General features: G+C 34.8%; 1 protein-coding gene and 1 non-coding gene across 2 annotated transcripts in view; one reads left to right on the top strand and one right to left on the bottom strand.

Moving 5' to 3' along the window:
- STPG2 (sperm tail PG-rich repeat containing 2) overlaps nucleotides 1-19838 on the top strand; it is a 344744-nt gene that overhangs the window by 117246 nt on the left and 207660 nt on the right. The window contains exon 7 of the mRNA XM_036853457.1: nucleotides 4633-4794. Within this exon, the coding sequence (XP_036709352.1) occupies nucleotides 4633-4794 (162 nt within the window). The remainder of the gene's footprint in view (nucleotides 1-4632; nucleotides 4795-19838) is intronic.
- On the bottom strand, nucleotides 8097-8203 carry LOC118896194. The gene has a single exon (XR_005020107.1). It is a non-coding gene; the product is annotated as a U6 spliceosomal RNA (small nuclear RNA).

Below are 19838 nucleotides of genomic sequence, written 5' to 3'. Positions count from 1 at the left end.
GGAGGCTAGTTTTCTACAGATAAGAGACAGGCAGAGGGCATTGGGTGAGAGTATCTGTCCTGAGAAGGCCCCATGGGGTCCTGCTCAGTGACAATAGAAGTCACAGGCCTATAGCAATTCTGAAGTTCAAGCAGGTACATGTTGCCATTTTCTTAGTTAGGGCTCAGTTGGGCTCCCTGGGAGTAAGATTTCCTGTGGTGCTTTGTTTTACCTTTTAGGCTCTTGGTTTCATCCTTTGAAACATCCTTCCTCGTCTATAAGAAATAGGCTGTGTTTTCAGCTTTCTCAGCCTGCTTCCTGCCCAGGGAGATCCGGAGTCTGTGAGCCACTTTTCATTTTATACTGTTGTTTGTTTCATTCCAAGTTGGTTCATTCCTTATTAAAACTTTGTAGGTTTATTATTGTATTAATTTATAATCAAATACACTGGACAAAAGCCAAGCTCACATGTACTTCTTAGAAAAACCTTTGTCTACTTTGGGTCACCTTTAGTGTTGCTGTGTTTCCGTACTCTTAGATTCTTAGGAGCACTATTGTTTTAGCTTAGAGGGTCTATGACATATGGCCTTAAAATTCCTAGATGTTCTTTTCTTTAACTGAGAGATTCTATGAGATACCATCTTAAATCTTTTTGAGGTCTTAACAAAGGTCTTACAGCCCTAGATTTGGCCTCAGGGCGTTTCTTGCTTTGAGAGCTTTTTGCTGTGTGGAGAGACTGGGGATGAAAAACAATTTTACTTTCAAACTCAGAAAATATTGGTTTTGTTTTATTTCCTATAAATTCTGCTTGAAAACTGAGCAGTTTTAGCTTATCTCTTTCTAACTATACCTTCTCACACACAGCTAAAAGCAACTAGTTGGCACTTTTGATATTTAGCCTTGAAATTTCCTTAGCTAGAATCCACTATTTTATTAGGTGTTTTCTTCACTATCCCAAGTATTAGTTTTGCCAAAATTTCTGCCATTATAGAATACAAATTATCTTTTCTCCAACCTCCATAACATTTTTATCACTCTCTTTAAGCCATTACCAACTGTATCCTCAAGGCCATTTCTCTAAGTCTTGAGTTGTTTCAGCTTCTGGCCCATTGCCTGATCCCAAACCATTGCTCCAAGTTTTGACACGGCAATTTTTCCTTATAGTAATGCTGTACTCATGGTATAAAATTATTTACTATTTATGCCATTGAGAGGTTGAGTATTATTCTTCTACATCTTCAATCTTGGCTAGTCTGGTGGCTTTCTTCTCCAATAGCATGCAGTGGAAGTGATATTCTAGCACTTCTCAGGCAAAGTCATAAGCTTAACAGCATATACCTGGGCCTATAGAAATAATTGGTTTTGGAGACCTGAGCTTCTAGATAGAAATCTGACTAGTCTAAGACTGCCATTCTGGAGAGGTCTTATATAGGTGCTAGGCACTACCCCAGATGAACCTAACTCAGTAGTGTTTATCATGAATCTGAAATACAAATTATTTCAAAATATCAATTTATTGAGTGACCCAACTGCCTTAAGTTTGGGCCTTGTTTTCAATTTGATGGTCTAATGTATCACAAATAAAGTTTTATAAATTCCCCAAAGGTTATTTTATTTTTAAAGGATAAAGTTTAATTATGATGACCTCTAATCCTGATCTTACATATTTTAAGAATCAGTGAGAATGGCCTTCGTGTGTTTTCTTTTTCCCATGCAGATATTAGTGTACAGTAATGACTTAGACTCACACATCAGTCATAGAACAGATTCAACCACCTAATATATGGCTCAGAGCTGTGGCAGGTTACTGTTCGAAGGCATCCTAAACTGTCTAACTCTGGGGTTCCTGGGCATTTCTACACTTAATAACTGGAAAATGAACATAAAAATCCTCTAATGTAAGTGAATTATAATGATCAAGGTGGCTTTTCAAATCAGAACCTTAACAAGGTAGTACCTGAAATGCACACACCTTGAGGTCCCTATATTTAAGTATTTAAGCTCACTTGTCATATGTTGTGTTGTCCTCTCACGCCAGAAGAGAGGCAAATCTAAGATATTTGTATTTTAAGTCCCTTAAATGGTGGCCCAAATAGTTTTCATTATGCTCTCTATTTATATTTTTCCCAAGCATTATCAGTGGAGGAATGTTGGAAGACGTCAGAAGTAAGATGTATTGGCATTTAGGTTTTCTGAGGGTTGTCATGACAGACTTTTGGGGAATAGACTTTAGAACTAGAATATTTGAAAAACTGGGAAGAGTTTGTGGGCAGCTTCTTTGAGAAAAAATCTTACATGTATCAGGAGTACAGAGGATTTGACTGCGTAGAATGACTTGATCACTTTTAAACCAGAAGGAACCTAAAGTATCTAGCCTCATGCCCATTTGTTTGTTTCCTGCCTACAATGAGAAAGGAGATTGCACCAGAATGTAAATCCACACAATGCTTCCTTCATGGAGAAAGACTAGTTATATAACGTTTAGTGAGTCAATTTACATTTAGTTGTAAGCTCCTTTTATTGTAGATTGTTTTTGGACGGGCAGCAGTTCACAGATCACATTTTGAGTAGCACTGATCTAGTCAATTCCTATTATCTTCAGACAGGAACTTGAAGCCCAGAAAAACAAATGAGATTTAAGTGATGGTTCATACCTATTTAGTTGCAGATCTAATTTAGTAGATTCCAGATAACATGAGTACAACCAAATCAGGTGTTCTTTCAAGTATTTGGTATTGCATTTTATGAATATTGCTGCTCACTGGAACTGATTTCTTGAAAATACTGAATTATAAAATAGATACAAATATTTGTTTCAAATATTTGAATGTCTTGATAAAAACTTTAATCAATGGCAAAGAAAGTTGTTTGTATTATTTTGAATGAAAAAAAAGAAATGTTATTCACTCAGATTGTCACTGTAGAAAATATTCCTGGTTATAAATGTACACTAAAGGGTAAAAGGCAAAAATTAAAATAACTAAATACTATGATAGGAAGATTGGGTGATAGGTGATTTTTTTCTGTTCCAAATTGATTTTTAATGTTGTTACATCAAAATTTCAATACTTTTTGGCATCAAGAATTTCCCTCCTGCCCTCCTCCCTCCCTCCCTTCCTTCCTTCCTTCCTTCCTTCCTTCCTTCCTTCCTTCCTTCCTTCCTTCCTTCCTTCTTTACTGAGTATAATTTACACAATAAAAATAATTCATTTTAAGTGTACATTTTGATGAGTGTTGGTAAATGTACATAGTCAGGTAATCACCACTATATAATCAAGTTTTAGAACACTTCCATCACTCTTAAAACGTTCTCTTAGGACTTCCCTGGTGGTGCAGTGGTAAAGAATCCACCTGCCAATGCAGGGGACACAGGTTTGAGCCCTGGTCCAGGAAGATCCCACATGCCGCGGAGCAACTAAGCCCTTGCGCCACAACTACTGAGCCTGCGCTCTAGAGCCCATGAGCCACAACTGCTGAGCTTGCGTGCCACAACTACTGAAGCCCCCATGCCTAGAGCCTGTGCTCTGTGCCAAGAGAAGCCACCACAATGAGAAGCCCATGCACTGCAATGAAGAGTAGCTCCCGCTCACCACAACTAGAGAAATCCTGCAAGCGGCAGCGAAGACCCAACACAGCCAAAAATAAATAAATATATTTAAAAAATAAATAGAATAAAATAAAATGTCATTGCCATACCCAAGGTCATCTAGGTTTCAAAAAAAAAAAAGTTCCTCACGTCCTTTTGCAGTTAATCTGTACCCCCACTCTTGGCCCTAAGTAACTGTTAGTGTTTCTATGATTTTGCATTTTCTGGAATTTTATATAAATGGAATTACACATTATTTAGGATTTTGTGTTTGTCGTCTTTCACTTAGCATGATGTTTTTGAGGTTCATTCATATTGTTGCATTTATTTTTTCTTTTTATTATTGAGTATTATTCCATTGTTTGGGTGTAGCACATTTTGTTTATCTGTTCACCAGCTAATGGACATTTGGGTTGTTTTTATTTCTCTTGGGGGAATAACTAGGAGTAGGATTTCTGGGTCATATGGTAAGTATATGTTTAACTTTATAAGAATTTGACAAATTGTTTTTCAGAATGGCAAAGGACTTTGCATTCCTGCCAGCAATATATGAGAATTCTTTCTAAAAAATTACTTAATTTATAGTTACTCAGTTTATAAATAAGATACGGTGTATATATACAATGGAATACTACTCAGCCGTAAAAAACCATGAAGTTTTGCCATTTGCAGCAATATGGATGGACTTTGAGGGTATTTTGCTAAGTGAAATAAGTCAAACAGAGAAAGACAAATTGTATGATATCACTTATATATGGAATCTACAAAATACAACAAAGTAGTGAATAAACAAAAAAGAAGCAGACTCACAGATATAGAGAACAAACTAGTGGTTACCAGTGAGGAGAGGGATGGCGGGAGGAGCAATACAAGGGTGGGGAAAAGTAAAAGGGTTATTATGGGATTATATGAAATCATGTGTGTGAAACTTTTGAAAATTGTAAAGCACTATAGAAGTTAAAGAATCTTTCATTCAATAAATAAAGTAAAATAAATAATAAAGTTACTCAGTTTAAAAGAATTAAAAGTGTGCTTATTCTTACATATGATATTCTTCATAATTCTAGGTCCTGGGTTTTATAATATCCAAAACAATACTTTAATTGACAACTTAAGCAATACCTGCTTGAAGAAACAAAAGAAAAGTGCATTTGGTTCTTCTGTTCCTCGGACTCTCTTCCTGGTTCAGAAAGAAGTTTTTCCTACTCCTGGGCCTGCTGGCTATAAGGTAATATGTGGATACCAAAATTATTGATATCTGTTACCAAGAATTTAGGGTTTACAGGATTACATGTGATATATATACCTCATTATTATAAGCCATACTATTATTATTGAAATTATTTACATATGGTCATTTATGGCATAAGAACAAAAGTTAATTTGGTTCACAACTATGTTTGTAATTTCTTTTTTAAAAGTAGATCTTATTCTTTATCTCTTTGGAGATCTCATATGTAGTTCTTTAAATATTTATCTTCATTTTATGATTGGGCCACTATATTCTGAAAGTAAATTTAGGCTTCCTTTAAATTAGGGCTTCTTTAAATGCTCTCTGTAGTTTTATAATTTTTATGTTGACATCTTACACATCTTTATTAGATTTAGTCCTCAGTATTTGATGTTTTTTAATGCTATCAAAATGTTATCTTTTAAATATTTTCATTGTTTAGCTTTCTGTTATTGGTGTAAAGAAATATAATAGTCTTTATTAAAGATTTACTTTACCAATGATTCATACTTCTTGCTAAATTAAATGATTACTCCTACTAATTTATTATTAGTTTTAAAAAAAATTTCCTCAAGTGCTTTTATGCCATCCATGAATGGCAGTTTCTTTTTTTCTCCATTAGTTTCATCTTTTATATATATATTTTTTGGCTTACTGAATTTGTGCCTCCCAGAACAAGGCTCAAGAATGTTCATAGGAATTAAAAAATATCCAGAACCCAACAAGGTAAAATTCACAGAATGTAGCATTCAATAAAAAAAAAATTACTAGGTATGCAAAGGAGCAGGAAAGTATCAATAGAAAGAGGCCCAGAAGTTATACAGATGACAAAATTAGTGGAAAGTACATTAAACAGTTATTATAACTATATTCTATATGTTCAAGAAGGTGGAAGAAACATTGAGCATATTAAGTAGAGCAATAGCACAAATAGAAAGGCACAAATTAAAGTTCTAGAGATGGCAAGTATTGATATAATGTATGAAAAAATGTACACTAGCAGCAGATTAGTTAGTTCAGACTAAAAAATTAGTTAACCTCAAGACAGTAATAGAAAATGTTAATATCTCAAATGAAGTACAGTGAGAAAAAAAGACAAAAAAAGAATCAATAAAGTATCAGTGAACTATGGGACAGTTTGAGGTGGCTTAAATGTGTAACTGGAATCCTTGAAGGGAAAGAAAGAGTGAGGGGACACAAAAAATAATTTTAAGAAATAAGGCTGAAAATTTCCAACCTTCGATGAGAACTAGAACCACATATCCATGAAGCTCAACAAATCCATAGCACAAAAGACATCAAGGAAACTATGCCAAGGCAAATTATAATCAAATTGAATAAAATGGTAAAAAAGAAAAACAATTCTTAAAAGCAGCCAGAGGAAATGTATACATGACATTAAGAGGGATGAAGTTAAAAATGACAGTACATTTCATGTTGGAAGTGATGCAAGTCAGAAGATAGCAGTGCAACATCTTTAAAGTATTGAAAGAAAACAATTGCCAACCTATAATTCTACTGCAGGCTCAAATATCTTTCAAAAATGAAAACAGGGCTTCCTTGGTGGCGCAGTGGTTGAGAGTCTGCCTGCCAATGCAGGGGATGCGGGTTCGAGCCCTGGTCTGGGAAGATCCCACGTGCCGCAGAGCAGCTGGGCCCGTGAGCCACAATTGCTGAGCCTGTGCGTCTGGAGCCTGTGCTCCACAACAAGAGGGGCCGCGATGGTGAGAGGCCCGCGCACCGCGATGAAGAGTGGTCCCCGCTTGCCACAACTGGAGAAAGCCCTCGCACGGAAACAAAGACTCAACACAGTCATAAATAAATAAATAAATAAATAAATAAATAAAAAGAACGTGAATTTCTTTAAAAAAAAAAATGATAACAGAATGAAAAGCTTTTCTAAAAACTTCCATTTATAAAATGAATAAGTCATGGGGATGTAATGTACAGCATGGTGACTATAGTTAATAATACTCTATTGAATATTTGAAAGATGCTAAGAGAGTAAATTTTAAAAGTTCTCATCACAAGAAAAGAATCTTTGTGGTGATGGGTGTTAACCTGACATTGTGGTAATCATTTTGTGATATGTATAAGTATCGAATCATTATGTTGCATACCTGAAACTAATATAATGTTGTATGTCAATTCTACCTCCGTAAAAAAGAAGACCTTTTCATATATATAAAAGCTGAAATATTTATCTGCAAAAGACCTACAGTGCAAGAAATGTTAAGGGAAGTCCTCCAGGCAGAGAAGAACGTTACCAGATGGAATCTGGATCTGTATAAAGTAATGCAGAGTATCAGAGATAACCATGTGGGTAAATATAAAAGGGTTTGTTTGATTTCTCATTTCATTGAAAGCCAAACATTTTACATGTGTTTGATTTGCTGACAATTTACCTTTACAGAAAGTAGTGGAAGCCAAGAGAGGAACTCCTATTCTGTTATTTTAAAGTTTAGAATTGTCAAAGAAGAGATTCTGGACATTGTTAGACACATACAAGAAATGTAGAAAATCCCTATTTCAAAATGATCAGCAGAAAACAAGAAATATTCCTGGAGATTATATGAGTAAGAAGGTTACTCATATAGTTATTATAGCCTAACAGGTTGACAGGAAGCCACTCTCATGAGTAAAATTCTGACAATGCAGTTGGCTACACATTAAACCTTTTAGAGTTCAGATTTTAAAAGGACATCTTAATGTTTGTGTATATAATTGTTCATTCTTTCTCATTCCTGAAGAATTTGAGGAAGCTTAAGAGAATGCATATATAGAAAAGTTAAAGTAGCTAACAATTCGGGTGGAAAATATAGAAAGAATAGATAGGTAGATAATCTATAGAGAGAATATAAACAGATGTTAAACACTGGGGAAGTTTGAACATAGCTGTCAGATCATAAAAGGGCATGTACAAAACATTGGAAATGTGTCCATACTATAGTACACACTTGGGAAGTAATGATTGAATAAATGAATACAAGAGAGAGGCATAGAAGTATAATCTAGGACATTTAAAGAAAAGAACAATTTATTGTAAAAAATGCTAAAGAAAATTAAAATGACTTTGTATAAGTTTGGTTTGGCAAAAGAATTGCTAAGAAGATACAAGAATCCTGTAGGGGTGGGGTAGATGATATAGGGATAGCAGAGCCACTGAATTACTAAACTGGATTGGACTCTTCTATCACAGAAAATGATTTTCAACCCAGAAAGTGTGGAACACACATGCTTTATAGGAAATTGAACACTAATATACCTATGGTGGTAATGTAAGAGTACCCTAGTACTTAAAAAAATTTTTTTAATGAAATGCTTCACAAATTTGCATGTCATCCTTGCACAGGATGATAATATCTGTATTGTTCCAACTTTAGTATATTTGCTATTAAAGTGAGCACCCTAGTGCTTTAAATTAGTTAAAAACTTTAGCTGTAGCTGAAATACATCTCATCGTAATGAAAGAACAGCTGTGAAATCATTATCAGTAATCTTTTAGTAATGCTGCAGATTTATAGGCATATCAGAAAAATGGAAACGAATAAAAGTTTTTCTTACTTAAACAAAAATTATTAAAATTTCACGAAGTGAGATTTTCATAAATTCTTGCAAAATTTTAAATTGTTGTTAGTAAAGTTGCAGGATATAATTAACATTCAAAAATCAGTGGCATTTTTACACACTAACAACAACTGTCCAAAAAAGAAATTAAGGAAACAATCCCATTTACAATAGAATGAAAAATACTTAGTAATAAATTTAACCAAGGAAGAGAAAGGTCTGTACACTTGATAACTATAAAACATTGATAAAAAAAATTGAAGAAGACACATATAAATGGCAAGATAGCCCATGTTCTCATGGATTGGAAAAATTAATATTGTGAAAATGTCCATACTACCCAAATGATATACAGATTCAGTGCAATCTCCATCAAAATTCCAATGGCATTTTTCACAGAAATAGAAAAAAGTTCTAAAATTCATATGGAACCATAAAAGATCTCAAATAGCCAAAGCAATCTTGAGCAAAAAGAACAGGAGGCCTCACACTACCTGATTTTAAAATACACTACAAAGCTATAATAATAAAAACAGTTTTGTACTGGCATAAAAACAGACATATAGACCATTGGAACAGAATAGAGAGCCTCAGAAATACATCTATATATTTTCTTCCAAGAACACTCGATGAGGAAAAGACAGTCTCTTCAATAAACTGTACTGGGAAAACTGGATATCCACATGCAGAAGAATGAAACTGGACGTTTATCACACACCATATAAAAAAATCAAGCCAAGATTAATTAGAGACTTAAATGTAATACCTGAAACTGTAAAACGATTAGAAGAAAACACAGGGAAAAAGCTTTTTGACACTTATCTAGACAATAATTTCTTCACATATGACCCCAAAAGTACAACCAACAAAAGCAGAAATAAACAAATTGGATTGCATCAAAATATAATAAAAAGCTTCTGTACAGTAAAGGAAACAGTCAACAGAGTGAATGGGAAAAGAATATTTACAAACCATGCATCTGATAAGGCATTACTATCCAAAATATATAAGAAACTCAAACAGCTCAATAGCAAGAAAACTAATAGTTTGATTTAAAAATGGACAAAGGATGTGAATGGACATTTCTTAAAAGAAGACATACAAATGGCCAACAGGTATATGAGAAAATGCTCGACATCACTAATCACCGGGGAAATGCAAATAAAAATCACAATGCCATATCATCTCACTCTGTTAGAATGGGCATTCTCAGACAAGAGATAAGTGTTGGTGAGGATATGGAGAAAAGGAAGCCCTTGTGCACTGTTGGTGGGAATGTAAATTGGTACAGCCATTGTGGAAAACAGTATGGAGATTCCTCAAAAAATTAAAAATAGAACTACCATGTGATCCAGCAATCTGACTTGTGATTATATATCTAAAGGAAATGAAGTCAGTATATTGAAGAGATATCTGCTGTTCCATGTTCATTGCAGCATTATTCACAATGGCTGAGATGTGAATCAATGTATGTGTCTATAGAAAGATGAATGGATAAAGAAGGTTGTGTGTGTGTGTACACACACACACATGCCACATACACGGGAATACTATTCAGCCTTAAAAAAGAAGGAAATTCTGCCATTTGCAACAACAGGGATGAAGAACATTTTGCTAAATCAAATAATGAAATAAGCAAAATGCAGAAAGACAAATACTGCATGCTCTCATTTATATATGGAATCTAAAAAAATAGAACTCATAGAAACAGTAGAATGATGGTTGTCAAGGGCTGAGGGGTGAAGGAAATGGGGACATGTTGGTCAAAGGATACAAAGTTTCAATGCAGGATGAATAAGTTCTGGTGATCTAATGTATAGCATGGTGACTATAGTTAATAATACTGCATTGTATACTTGAAATTTGCTAAGAGAGTATATCTTAAATGTTTTCACTACACACTTGAGTTAAAACTATCATCAAACTGAGAAAAAATAATGCAAATTTAACTATATGATTGGAAGTAATATCTCTCTAAAACACGTCATGTCATGGTACTGGCTTTTAATAAGTTCCCTTTGCCTAAAATTCTGTGCCTTCTATCAGGTATAGGAAGAAATTTAAGTCCAAGAACAATGTCCTTTTCATAATCTGTTGTCTACCTAGTTTTCTAAACTCCTATCTTACCATTGCCATAATTTCCCTTCACTCCAAGCTCAAAAATACCTTTAAGATAACACAGAATTAATGAACACATGCTAACTGCTTTGTTAATAAAAACTTGACTGACAACAATTATTTTTAAAATAAATACAATACCCTTTATGGTGTCTGTCTAGCTCTCTAGCCTCATTTCTCACTGCTGCCATAATTTCCCTTAATTTTTGCTTCTCACTCCCTTACCTTTACCTTCACTTAAAGTTCCTTAAATACAACATGATACATCATGTCATTGTGCAATTATTCTCATGCATTGGGAGGACAGAATACTCAGCATTCCTTTGTCCCTTTAGGCGATAAGGTTCATTAATGATGCTTCTGCAGGTTCATCTATAGAAACCTTGTTACAGCTTTTACTTCCTCTAAAGAGCCTAGTTGGACTCCCTTCTCAGCTCTCACCAAGGTATAGACCAATCCAGGGTCTGATCTGAGGGCCTCATTAAACCAATCAATGCAAGCTTTTGGCCCTTACTGGGAATTCCTTGTTCTTCAGGAATAATTTCAATCCCTCAGATTTCTGTCATGAATGAGGTTCAAAGGGTTACCTGTACATGCAGTTTCAGGGTAGGCCCATGCTGAGGCAGTTAGTGTAGTATGCATGCAAACCAGGATATTTAAGGGCATCAGAGACCTGTTATTTGCTTAAATCTTGGGTGGCTGAACAACACTTGTCCCTATAAGAAGTTGGAAGATGACCACTTCTTGGGGGTTGCATAACTAAGTAGCATGCCAGAGTCTTGTGTGTTATTAGAATTAACCAGACAAATTGCTTTACCAACTAAGAATGGCTATGACCACCCCCCATAGAATTGAGGAACATCTATTAGTCTGTCAATCTTGTCCATGCCAGGGCCAAATCAGGTCTCCTGTGCTGAGTCAAATTAAGCACTGTGTGTAACATTTTTTAAAACATTACATTATTAATTAATATGGAGCTCCCTTTTTCAGTCTCCAAAAATTTCTTCACTGCCCTTTCAGCCTCAATTAACAAATTGTCATCCTCAAAGATTTGCTAAAATCTCTCTCATGATATGGGGCAGAATATATGTGTAGTTCTCCTAGAAATTTCCTATTCATTCTTTTTTAAAATTTTTTATTTTATATTGGAATATAGTTGCTTAACAATATTGTGTTAGTTTCAGATGTACAGCAAAGTGATTCAGTTATACATATACATGTATCTGTTCTTTTTCAAATTCTTTTTCCACTTAAGTTGTTACACAGTATTGAGTAGAGTTCCCTGTGCTATACAGTAGGACCTTGCTGGTTATCCATTTTAAATAAAGCAGTGTGTACATTGCTTCCCCAGGAGTGGGATTGCAGGATCATATGGTAGTTCTATGTTTAGTTGTTTAAGGAACCTCCATACTGTTCTCCATAGTGGCTGTACCAATTTACATTACCACCAACAGTGTAGGAGGGTTCCCTTCTTTCCACACCCTCTCCAGCATTTATTGTTTGTGGATTTTTTGATGATAGCCATTCTGACTGGTGTGAGGTGATATCTCATTGTAGTTTTGATTTGCATTTCTCTGATAATTAGCGATGTTGAACATCATTTCATGTGCCTCTTGGCCATCTGTATGTCTTCTTTGGAGAAATGTCTGTTTAGGTCTTCTGCCCATTTTTTGATTGGGTCATTTGTTCTCATGATGTTAAGCCTCATGAGCTGTTTGTAAATTTTGGAGACTAATACCTTGTCAGTCACATCTCTGGCAAATATTTTCTCCCATTCTGTGGGTTGTCTTTTCATTTTGTTTATGGTTTCCTTTGCTGTGCAGAAGCTTTTGAGTTTTATTAGGTCCCATTATTTAATTTTTGTTTTTATTTCCATTACTCTGGGAGATGGATTGAAAAAGATAATGCTGCAATTTATGTCAGAGAGTGTTTTGCCTGTGTTTTCCTCTACGAGTTTTATAGTGTCTGGTCTCACATTTAGGTCTTTACTCCATTTTGAACTTATTTTTGTGTATGGTGTTAAAGAATGTTCTAATTTCATTTTTTAAAATGTAGCTGTCCAGTTTTCCCAGCACCATTTATTGAAGAGACTTTCTTTCCACCATTGTATAGTCTTACCTCCTTTGTCATAGATTAATTGACCATAGGTGCATGGGTTTATTTCTGGGCTTTCTATCCTGTTCCATTGATCTATATTTCTATTTTTGTGTCAGTACCATACTGTTTTGGTGACTATATCTTTGTAGTATAGTCTAAAATCAGGGAGCCTGATTCTTCCAGCTCCATTTTTCTTTCTCAAGATTGCCTTGGCTATTTGGGGTCTTTTGTGTCTCCATACAAATTTTAAGATTTTTTTGTTCTAGTTCTGTGAAGAATGACATTAGTAATTTGATAGGGGTTGTATTGAATCTGTAGATTGCCTTGGGTTGTATAGTCGTTTTGACAATATTGATTCTTCCAGTCCAAGAACATGGTATATCATTGTATCAGTTTGTGTCATTTTCGATTTCTGTCATCAGCATCTTACAGTTTTTGGAGGACAGGTCTTTCGCCTCCTTAGGTAGGTTTTTTCCTAGGTATTTTATTCCTTTTGATGTGATGGCAAATGGGATTGTTTTTTGAATTTCCCTTTCTGATCTTTTGTTGTTAGTATATAGAACTACAACAGATTTCTGTGTATTACTTTTGTAACCTGCAACTTTACCAAATTCACTGATGAGCTCTAGTAGTTTTCTGGTAGCGTCTTTAGGATTTTCTATGTATAGTATCATGTCATCTGCAAACAGTGACGGTTTAACTTCTTCTTGTCCAATTTGGATTCCTTTTATTTCTTTTTCTTTTCTGATTGCCATAGCTAGGACTTCCAGAACTATGTTGAATAAAAGTGACAAGAGTGAACATCCTTATCTTGTTCCTGATCTTAGAGGAAATGCTTTCAGCTTTTCACTGTTGAGTATGATGTTAGCTGTAGGTTTGTCATATATGGCCTTTATTATGTTGAGGTATGTTCCCTCTATGCCCACTTTATGGAGAGTTTTTTTTTTTATCATAAATGGGTGCTGAATTTTGTCAAAAGCTTTTTCTGCATCTATTGAGATGATCATATGGCTTTTATTCTTCAATTTGTTGATGTGCTGTATCACACTGATTTATTTGAGGATATTGAAAAATCCTTGCACCCATGGAATAAATGCCACTTGATCATGGTGTATGACCCTTTTAATGTATTGTTGGATTTGGATTGCTAGTATTTTGTTGAGAATTTTTGCATCTATGTTCATCAGTGATATTGGCCTATAATTTTCTTTTTCTGTGGTATCTTTGGTTTTCGTATCACAGTGATGGTGGCCTCATAGAATGAGTTTGGGAGTGTTCCTCCCTCTGCTATATTTTGGAAGAGTTTGAGAAGGATAGTTGTTAGCTCTTCTCTAAATGTTTGATAGAATTTGCCTGTGAAGCCATCAGTTCCTGGACTTTTGTCAGTTTGGAGTTTCTAAATCACAGTTTCAATTCCAGTGCTTGTGGTTGGTCTGTTCATATTTTCTATTTCTTCCTGGTTCAGCCTTGGGAGATTGTACCTTCCTAATAATTTGTCCATTTCTTTCAGGTTGTCCATTTTATTGGCATATGGTTGCTTGTTGTAGTCTCTTATGAGCCTTTGTATTTCTCTGGTGTCAGTTGTTACTTCTCCCTTTTCTTTTCTAATTTTGTTGATTTGAGTCTTCTCCCTTTTTTCTTGTTGAGTCTGGCTAAAGGTTTATCAATTTTGTTTATCTTTTCAAAGAACCACGTTTTAGTTTCATGGATATTTGTTATTCTTTCTTTGTCTCTATTTCATTCATTTCTTCTCTCATCTTTATGATTTCTTTTGTTCTACTAACTTTAGGTTTTGTTTCTTCTTATTTCTCTAGCTGCTTTAGGTGTAAGGTTAGGTTATTTGAGATTTTTCTTTTTTCCTGAGGTAAGATTGTATTGCTATAAACTTCCCTCTTAAAACTGCTTTTGCTGCATCCCATAGGTTTTGGATCATTGTGTTTTCATTTCATTTTCATTTTCATTTCATTGTGTTTTCATTTCATTTTCATTTGTCTCTAGGTAGTTTTAATTTTCTCTTTGATTTCTTCAGTGATCCATTTGTTATTTAGTATCATATTGTTTAGCCTCCACATGTTCATGTTACTTATGGTTTTTTTCTCGTAGTTAATTCTAATCTCATAGTGTTGTGGTCAGAAAAGATGCTTGATATGATTTCAATTTTCTTAAATTTACTGAGGCTGCCTTTGTGGCCCAGCATGTGGTCAGTCCTGGAGAATGTTCCATGTGCACGTGAGAAGCATGTGTATTCTGCTGTTTTTGGAAGCAATGCTCTATAAATATCAATTAAGTCCATCTGGTCTAATGTGTTATTTAAGGCATGTGTTTCCTTATTGATTTTCTGTCTGTATGATCTGTCCATTGATGAAAGTGGGGTGTTAAAATCCCCCACTGTTATTGTGTTACTGTTGATTTCTCCCTTTATGGCTGTTAGTATTTGCCTTGTATATTGAGATGCTTCTATGTTGGGTGCATATATATTTACAATTTTTATATCTTCTTCTTGGATTGATCCCTTGATCATTATGTAATGTCCTTCTTTGTCTCTTATAACAGTCTTTATTTTAAAGTCTTTTTTGTCTGATATGAGTATTGCTACTTTAGCTTTCTTTTGATTTCCATTTGTATGGAATACCAGAATATCTTCTTCCATCCCCTCACTTTCAGTATGTATGTGTCCCTAGGTCTGTAGTGGGTCTCTTGTAGACAGCATATATATGGGTCTTTTTTTTTTTGTATCCATTCAGCCAGTCTTTGTCTTTTAGTTGAAGCATTTAATCCATTTACATTTAAGGTAATTATTGATATGTATGTTCCTATTGCAATTTTCTTAATTATTTTGGGTTTGTTTTTGTAAGTCTTTTTTCTTCCCTTCTTCTTTTGTTCTCTTTTCTTGTGGTTTGATGGCCATCTTTAGTGCTGTGTTTGGGTTCCCTTTTCTTTTCGTGTGTGTCTGTGTCTATTATAGTTTTTGGGTTTGCTGTTCCCATGTGGTTTTGGTATAGCAGTCTATATATGTACAAGTTTGTTTTAAGTTGCTGGTCTCTTCCCCACCTAGAGGAGTTCCTTTAGTATTTGTTGCAAAGCTGGTCTGGTGGTTCTGAATTCTCTTAACTTTTGCTTGTCTGTAAAGCTCTTGATTTCACCATCAAAGCTGAATGAGAGCTTTGCTTGGTAGAGTATTCTTGGTTGTAGGTTCTTCCCTTTCATCACTTTAAATATATCATGCCACTCTCTTCTGACCTGCAGAGTTTCTGCTGAGAAATTAGCTGAAACCTTATGGGAGTTCCCTTGTATGTTGTCATTTTTCTCTTGCTGCTTTTAATATTTTCTCTTTGTCTTTAACTTTTGTTAATTTGATTACTATGTGTCTCAGCATGTTCCTCCTTGGGTTAATCCTGCCTGGGACTCTCTGCACTTCCTGTACTTGGGTGACTGTTTCCTTTCCCATGTTAGGGAAGTTTTTCAGCTATTATCTCTTCAAATATTTTCTCAGGTCCTTTCTCTCTTCTCCTTCTGGGACCCTTATAATGCTAATGTTGGTGCATTTAATCTTGTCCCAGAGGTCTCTTAGACTGTTTTCATTTCTTTTCATACTTTTTTCTTTATTCTGTTCTGTGACAGTGATTTCCACCACTTTATCTTCCAGGTCACTTGTCTGTTCTTCTGCCTCAGTTATTCTGCTATTTAGTCCTTGTAGTGTATTTTTTCATTTCAGTTATTGTATTCATCTCTGTTTGTTTGTTCTTTAGTTCCTCTAGGTCTTTGTTAAACATTTCTTGCATCTTCTTGATCCTTGCCTCCATTCTTTTTCCAAGATCCTGGATCATCTTCACTATCATTATTTTTAATTCTTTTTTCTGGAAGATTGCCTATCTCTAATTCACTTACTTGTTTTTCTTGGGTTTTATCTTGTTATTTCATCTGGGACATATTCCTCTGCCATTTCATTTTGTCTAACTTTCTGTCATTGTGGTTTCCATTCCGTAGGCTGCATGATTGTAGTCTTCTTGCTGTCTGCCCTCTGGTGGAGGAGGCTATCTAAGGGGCTTGTGCAGACTTCCTGATGGGAAGGACTGGTTTTGGGTAGATCTGGATCTTGTCCCTCTGGTGGGCAGGGCCATGCTCAGTAAAAATTTAATCTGCTTGTCTGATGGGTGGTGCTGTGTTCCCTCTCTTTTGGTTGTTTAGCCTGAGGCAACTCAGCACTTGAGCCTACAGACTGTTTGGTGGGGCTGATTTTGCCCTCCAGGAGTGTTCACACCAAAGAGTATTTCCCAGAACTGCTGCTGCCAGTGTCTTTGTCCCCGCAGTGAGCCACAGCCCCCCTCCGCCCACCTCTGCAGGAGACCCTCCAATACTAGCAGGTAGGTCTGGCCTAGTCTCATGGGGTCACTGCTTTTTTCCCCTGGGTACTGGTGAACACAGGACTTTTTGTGTGCTCTCCAAGAGTGGAGTTTCTGTTTCCCCCAGTCATGTGGAAGTCCCACAGTCAAATCCCATTTTTCTTCCAAGCCAGATTCTCTGGGGACTCCTCTTCCCATTGCTGGACCCCCAGGCTGGGAAGCCTGACATGGGGCTCAGGCCTTTCACTCCCATGGGAGAACTTCTGTGGTATAATTGTTTTCCGTTTTGTGAGTTGTCAACCCAGCGAGTATGGGATTTGATTTTATTGCGATTGCATCCCTCCTACCATCTCATTGTGGCTTCTTCTTTGTCTTTGGATGCAGGGTATCTTTTTTGGCAGGTTCCAGGCCCTATTCATTCTCCATATATTGTTCATATGTCACCCTCCTTGGAAATCTTTCATTGATCACATTTTCTCCCTGCTTCCACCCCACTGTCCCTGACTCTTTGATGTCACTGTATTTTGCATATCCTCAGATTTCTGTTTAATGGAATTAATTACTATATTTTGGTTTAGTATTGTTTTAAGATACACAGTACAATTTTAAGATGAGAACAGATGGCAACAACAATGAAAACAAAAGAAACTAGAAAAAAGTATGATTAACAGTTTTAAGGTAGGAATTGTTATGTAACTAATTTGACATTTGATTTCCTGAATTACTGACACATTAACTCTTTTATGTTTCATTATATGTCGACTTTGTATTTATGGGATTAATTTTTATATTTTTGGACATTAATTTTTTTCAGGTTTCTAATTTTTATTGAAACTTATTTTTTCCAGAGATTTGTTTCCTAGGTAAACATTCCTAAAGAAGTTTGTTTTCTATGTTAAAATCTATTTTTTATTCTTCTTCCTTATTAAGAGAGAATTCTCTGGGGTTGTTTTGTGTTTCTGCCCATCTTTGTTTATGACTGTCTTTTCAAGGATGATTGTATAGCAAATAGCTTTGGAAGATAGAGATAGTGTCTTCCTCTCAAGCAGAGGGCAGGCATGCTTACTGCTGATTATGAAAGATTCGGGTTCCCTAAGCTCACAGGTTTTCTTCTGAAACAAAGCCCATTGCTTTGTACAAGTATCCATTTTGCTCCATCTGCCTTGCCTTCATTAGGATTTGAGGGCAAGGAGGACAGAAGCAAGCATGCTGACACTCATGCTCTGTATTATTTTATGAGGAATAAGGTCCTTTGTTTCTGTATCAGGAATCTCATGTCTTTTGCCAGCATCAGAGAAACTGTGGCAGGTTAACTTGTTAGCTTGAGGTAAATAAAAATCTCAGACTCTTCATAGTTCTTACATCTATATATCCTTAACTTGTAGACATTTTTTAAAAAATATTTTTTGCTCCCAGAGGCCCCAGAATTACATATGATAGCCTCCCCAAAATAACACTCTGGTTTCTGTCAATTTAATTTGTTTTCTGTTAAATTCACCAGTTTATTATTGAGATGCAAACATAAGAACAAGTTTAACATGTCCATACACACTCTAAAACATCTTCGTTTTTCTAGATTGCTAGATTTTCTAAATTGCTAGATTTTAATTTTGAGTATTTTTTTTCTGTCATTAACCTTTGACATATGTTTTTTCTTTAACTTTTATAGTGTGATATCTATCTATCTGTCTGTCTATCTATCATGTGGTAGAAAACACATAATGTTAAATTTACCATCCTAACCATGTTTAAGTGTTGATATAAGTATATTTTAAATGCATAATGAATGTTAGTAGTTTTTAGAATACTTGTATATTTTTAAAATGTACTAGAAGTTCATTATTCTGAGTAACATTATATTTAGATAAAACAAATTATTAAAATTATGTTTCAAGAAAAAATTTTAAAAAGCCCTCATTATAAATAGTCTTTATTCTCTATTGCAGATATTGAGACAGTATAGCACAGTGATTATGAGCATGATCTCTGGTGGCAAAGTTTGTGAGAATATTTTCTTGCTTTGTCACTGACCTTGTGAAATTTATTTGAACTCTTTATGCCTTAGTAATGTAGAGATCATAATAGAACATACCTCAAAACATTATTATGAATACTGAATGAATCAGTACATGTAAAATAATTTAAATAGCTTCTGGCACATGGAAAGGACTCAGTAAGTCTTGTTATTATTATTGACAATTAAAAACTACATAAGTATAACTCAGACACTAGTAGTTTATATAAAATTTGAGAAACTATAATCAAGAGTGAAAGATACACCCTAAAAACATATGAGTTTTAAAAATCCAGTCTGATAAACTTTGTGTTTAACAGTGGTATTAATCCATTTATAGTTAATGTGATTACTGATATATTTGTGCGTATATGAACCATATTATTTCATATATTCTATCAGCCCACTTGTTTTAGCATTTTTTCTTACCTCACCTTCTTTTTTGAATTAATCAAATATTTTATATTTTTCCATTTCATCTACCTCTATTACATTTTTCTTATGCATTGTTTTACTATTCTTTTAGTAGTTACCATAAAAATTACAATATACATCCTTTACTTTTTGCAGTCCAATTAAAAGGATTACTTTTACCACTTTCCCAATAATGCTAACTTAGAACATTTTAGCTCTGTTTTGCTATCTCCTATTTTTGTTTAATTATTGTCATATATTTTAAGTTTCCTTATATTTAAACTCTTTGAATATTATTGTTTCGTATAGTCAATATTTCCTCACACATTTAACCTTTCTGTTGTGCTTCATTTCTTTCTGCATTTCCATGTGGAATCATTTTTCCTCTGCCTGAAAAACTCCCTATGTCATTTTTTATTTTGGGGACAAAGATTTCTATGTTGGTAGTTATTTTCTTTCAGCACTTTAAACATGTTATTCCATTGCTTT

Source organism: Balaenoptera musculus, chromosome 5 (assembly GCF_009873245.2).
Source record: "Balaenoptera musculus isolate JJ_BM4_2016_0621 chromosome 5, mBalMus1.pri.v3, whole genome shotgun sequence".
NCBI classification, from domain to species: Eukaryota; Metazoa; Chordata; class Mammalia; order Artiodactyla; family Balaenopteridae; genus Balaenoptera; species Balaenoptera musculus.
The sequence above is the reverse complement of the archived record's forward strand: the minus strand, read 5'-3'. Positions and strand labels throughout refer to the sequence as shown.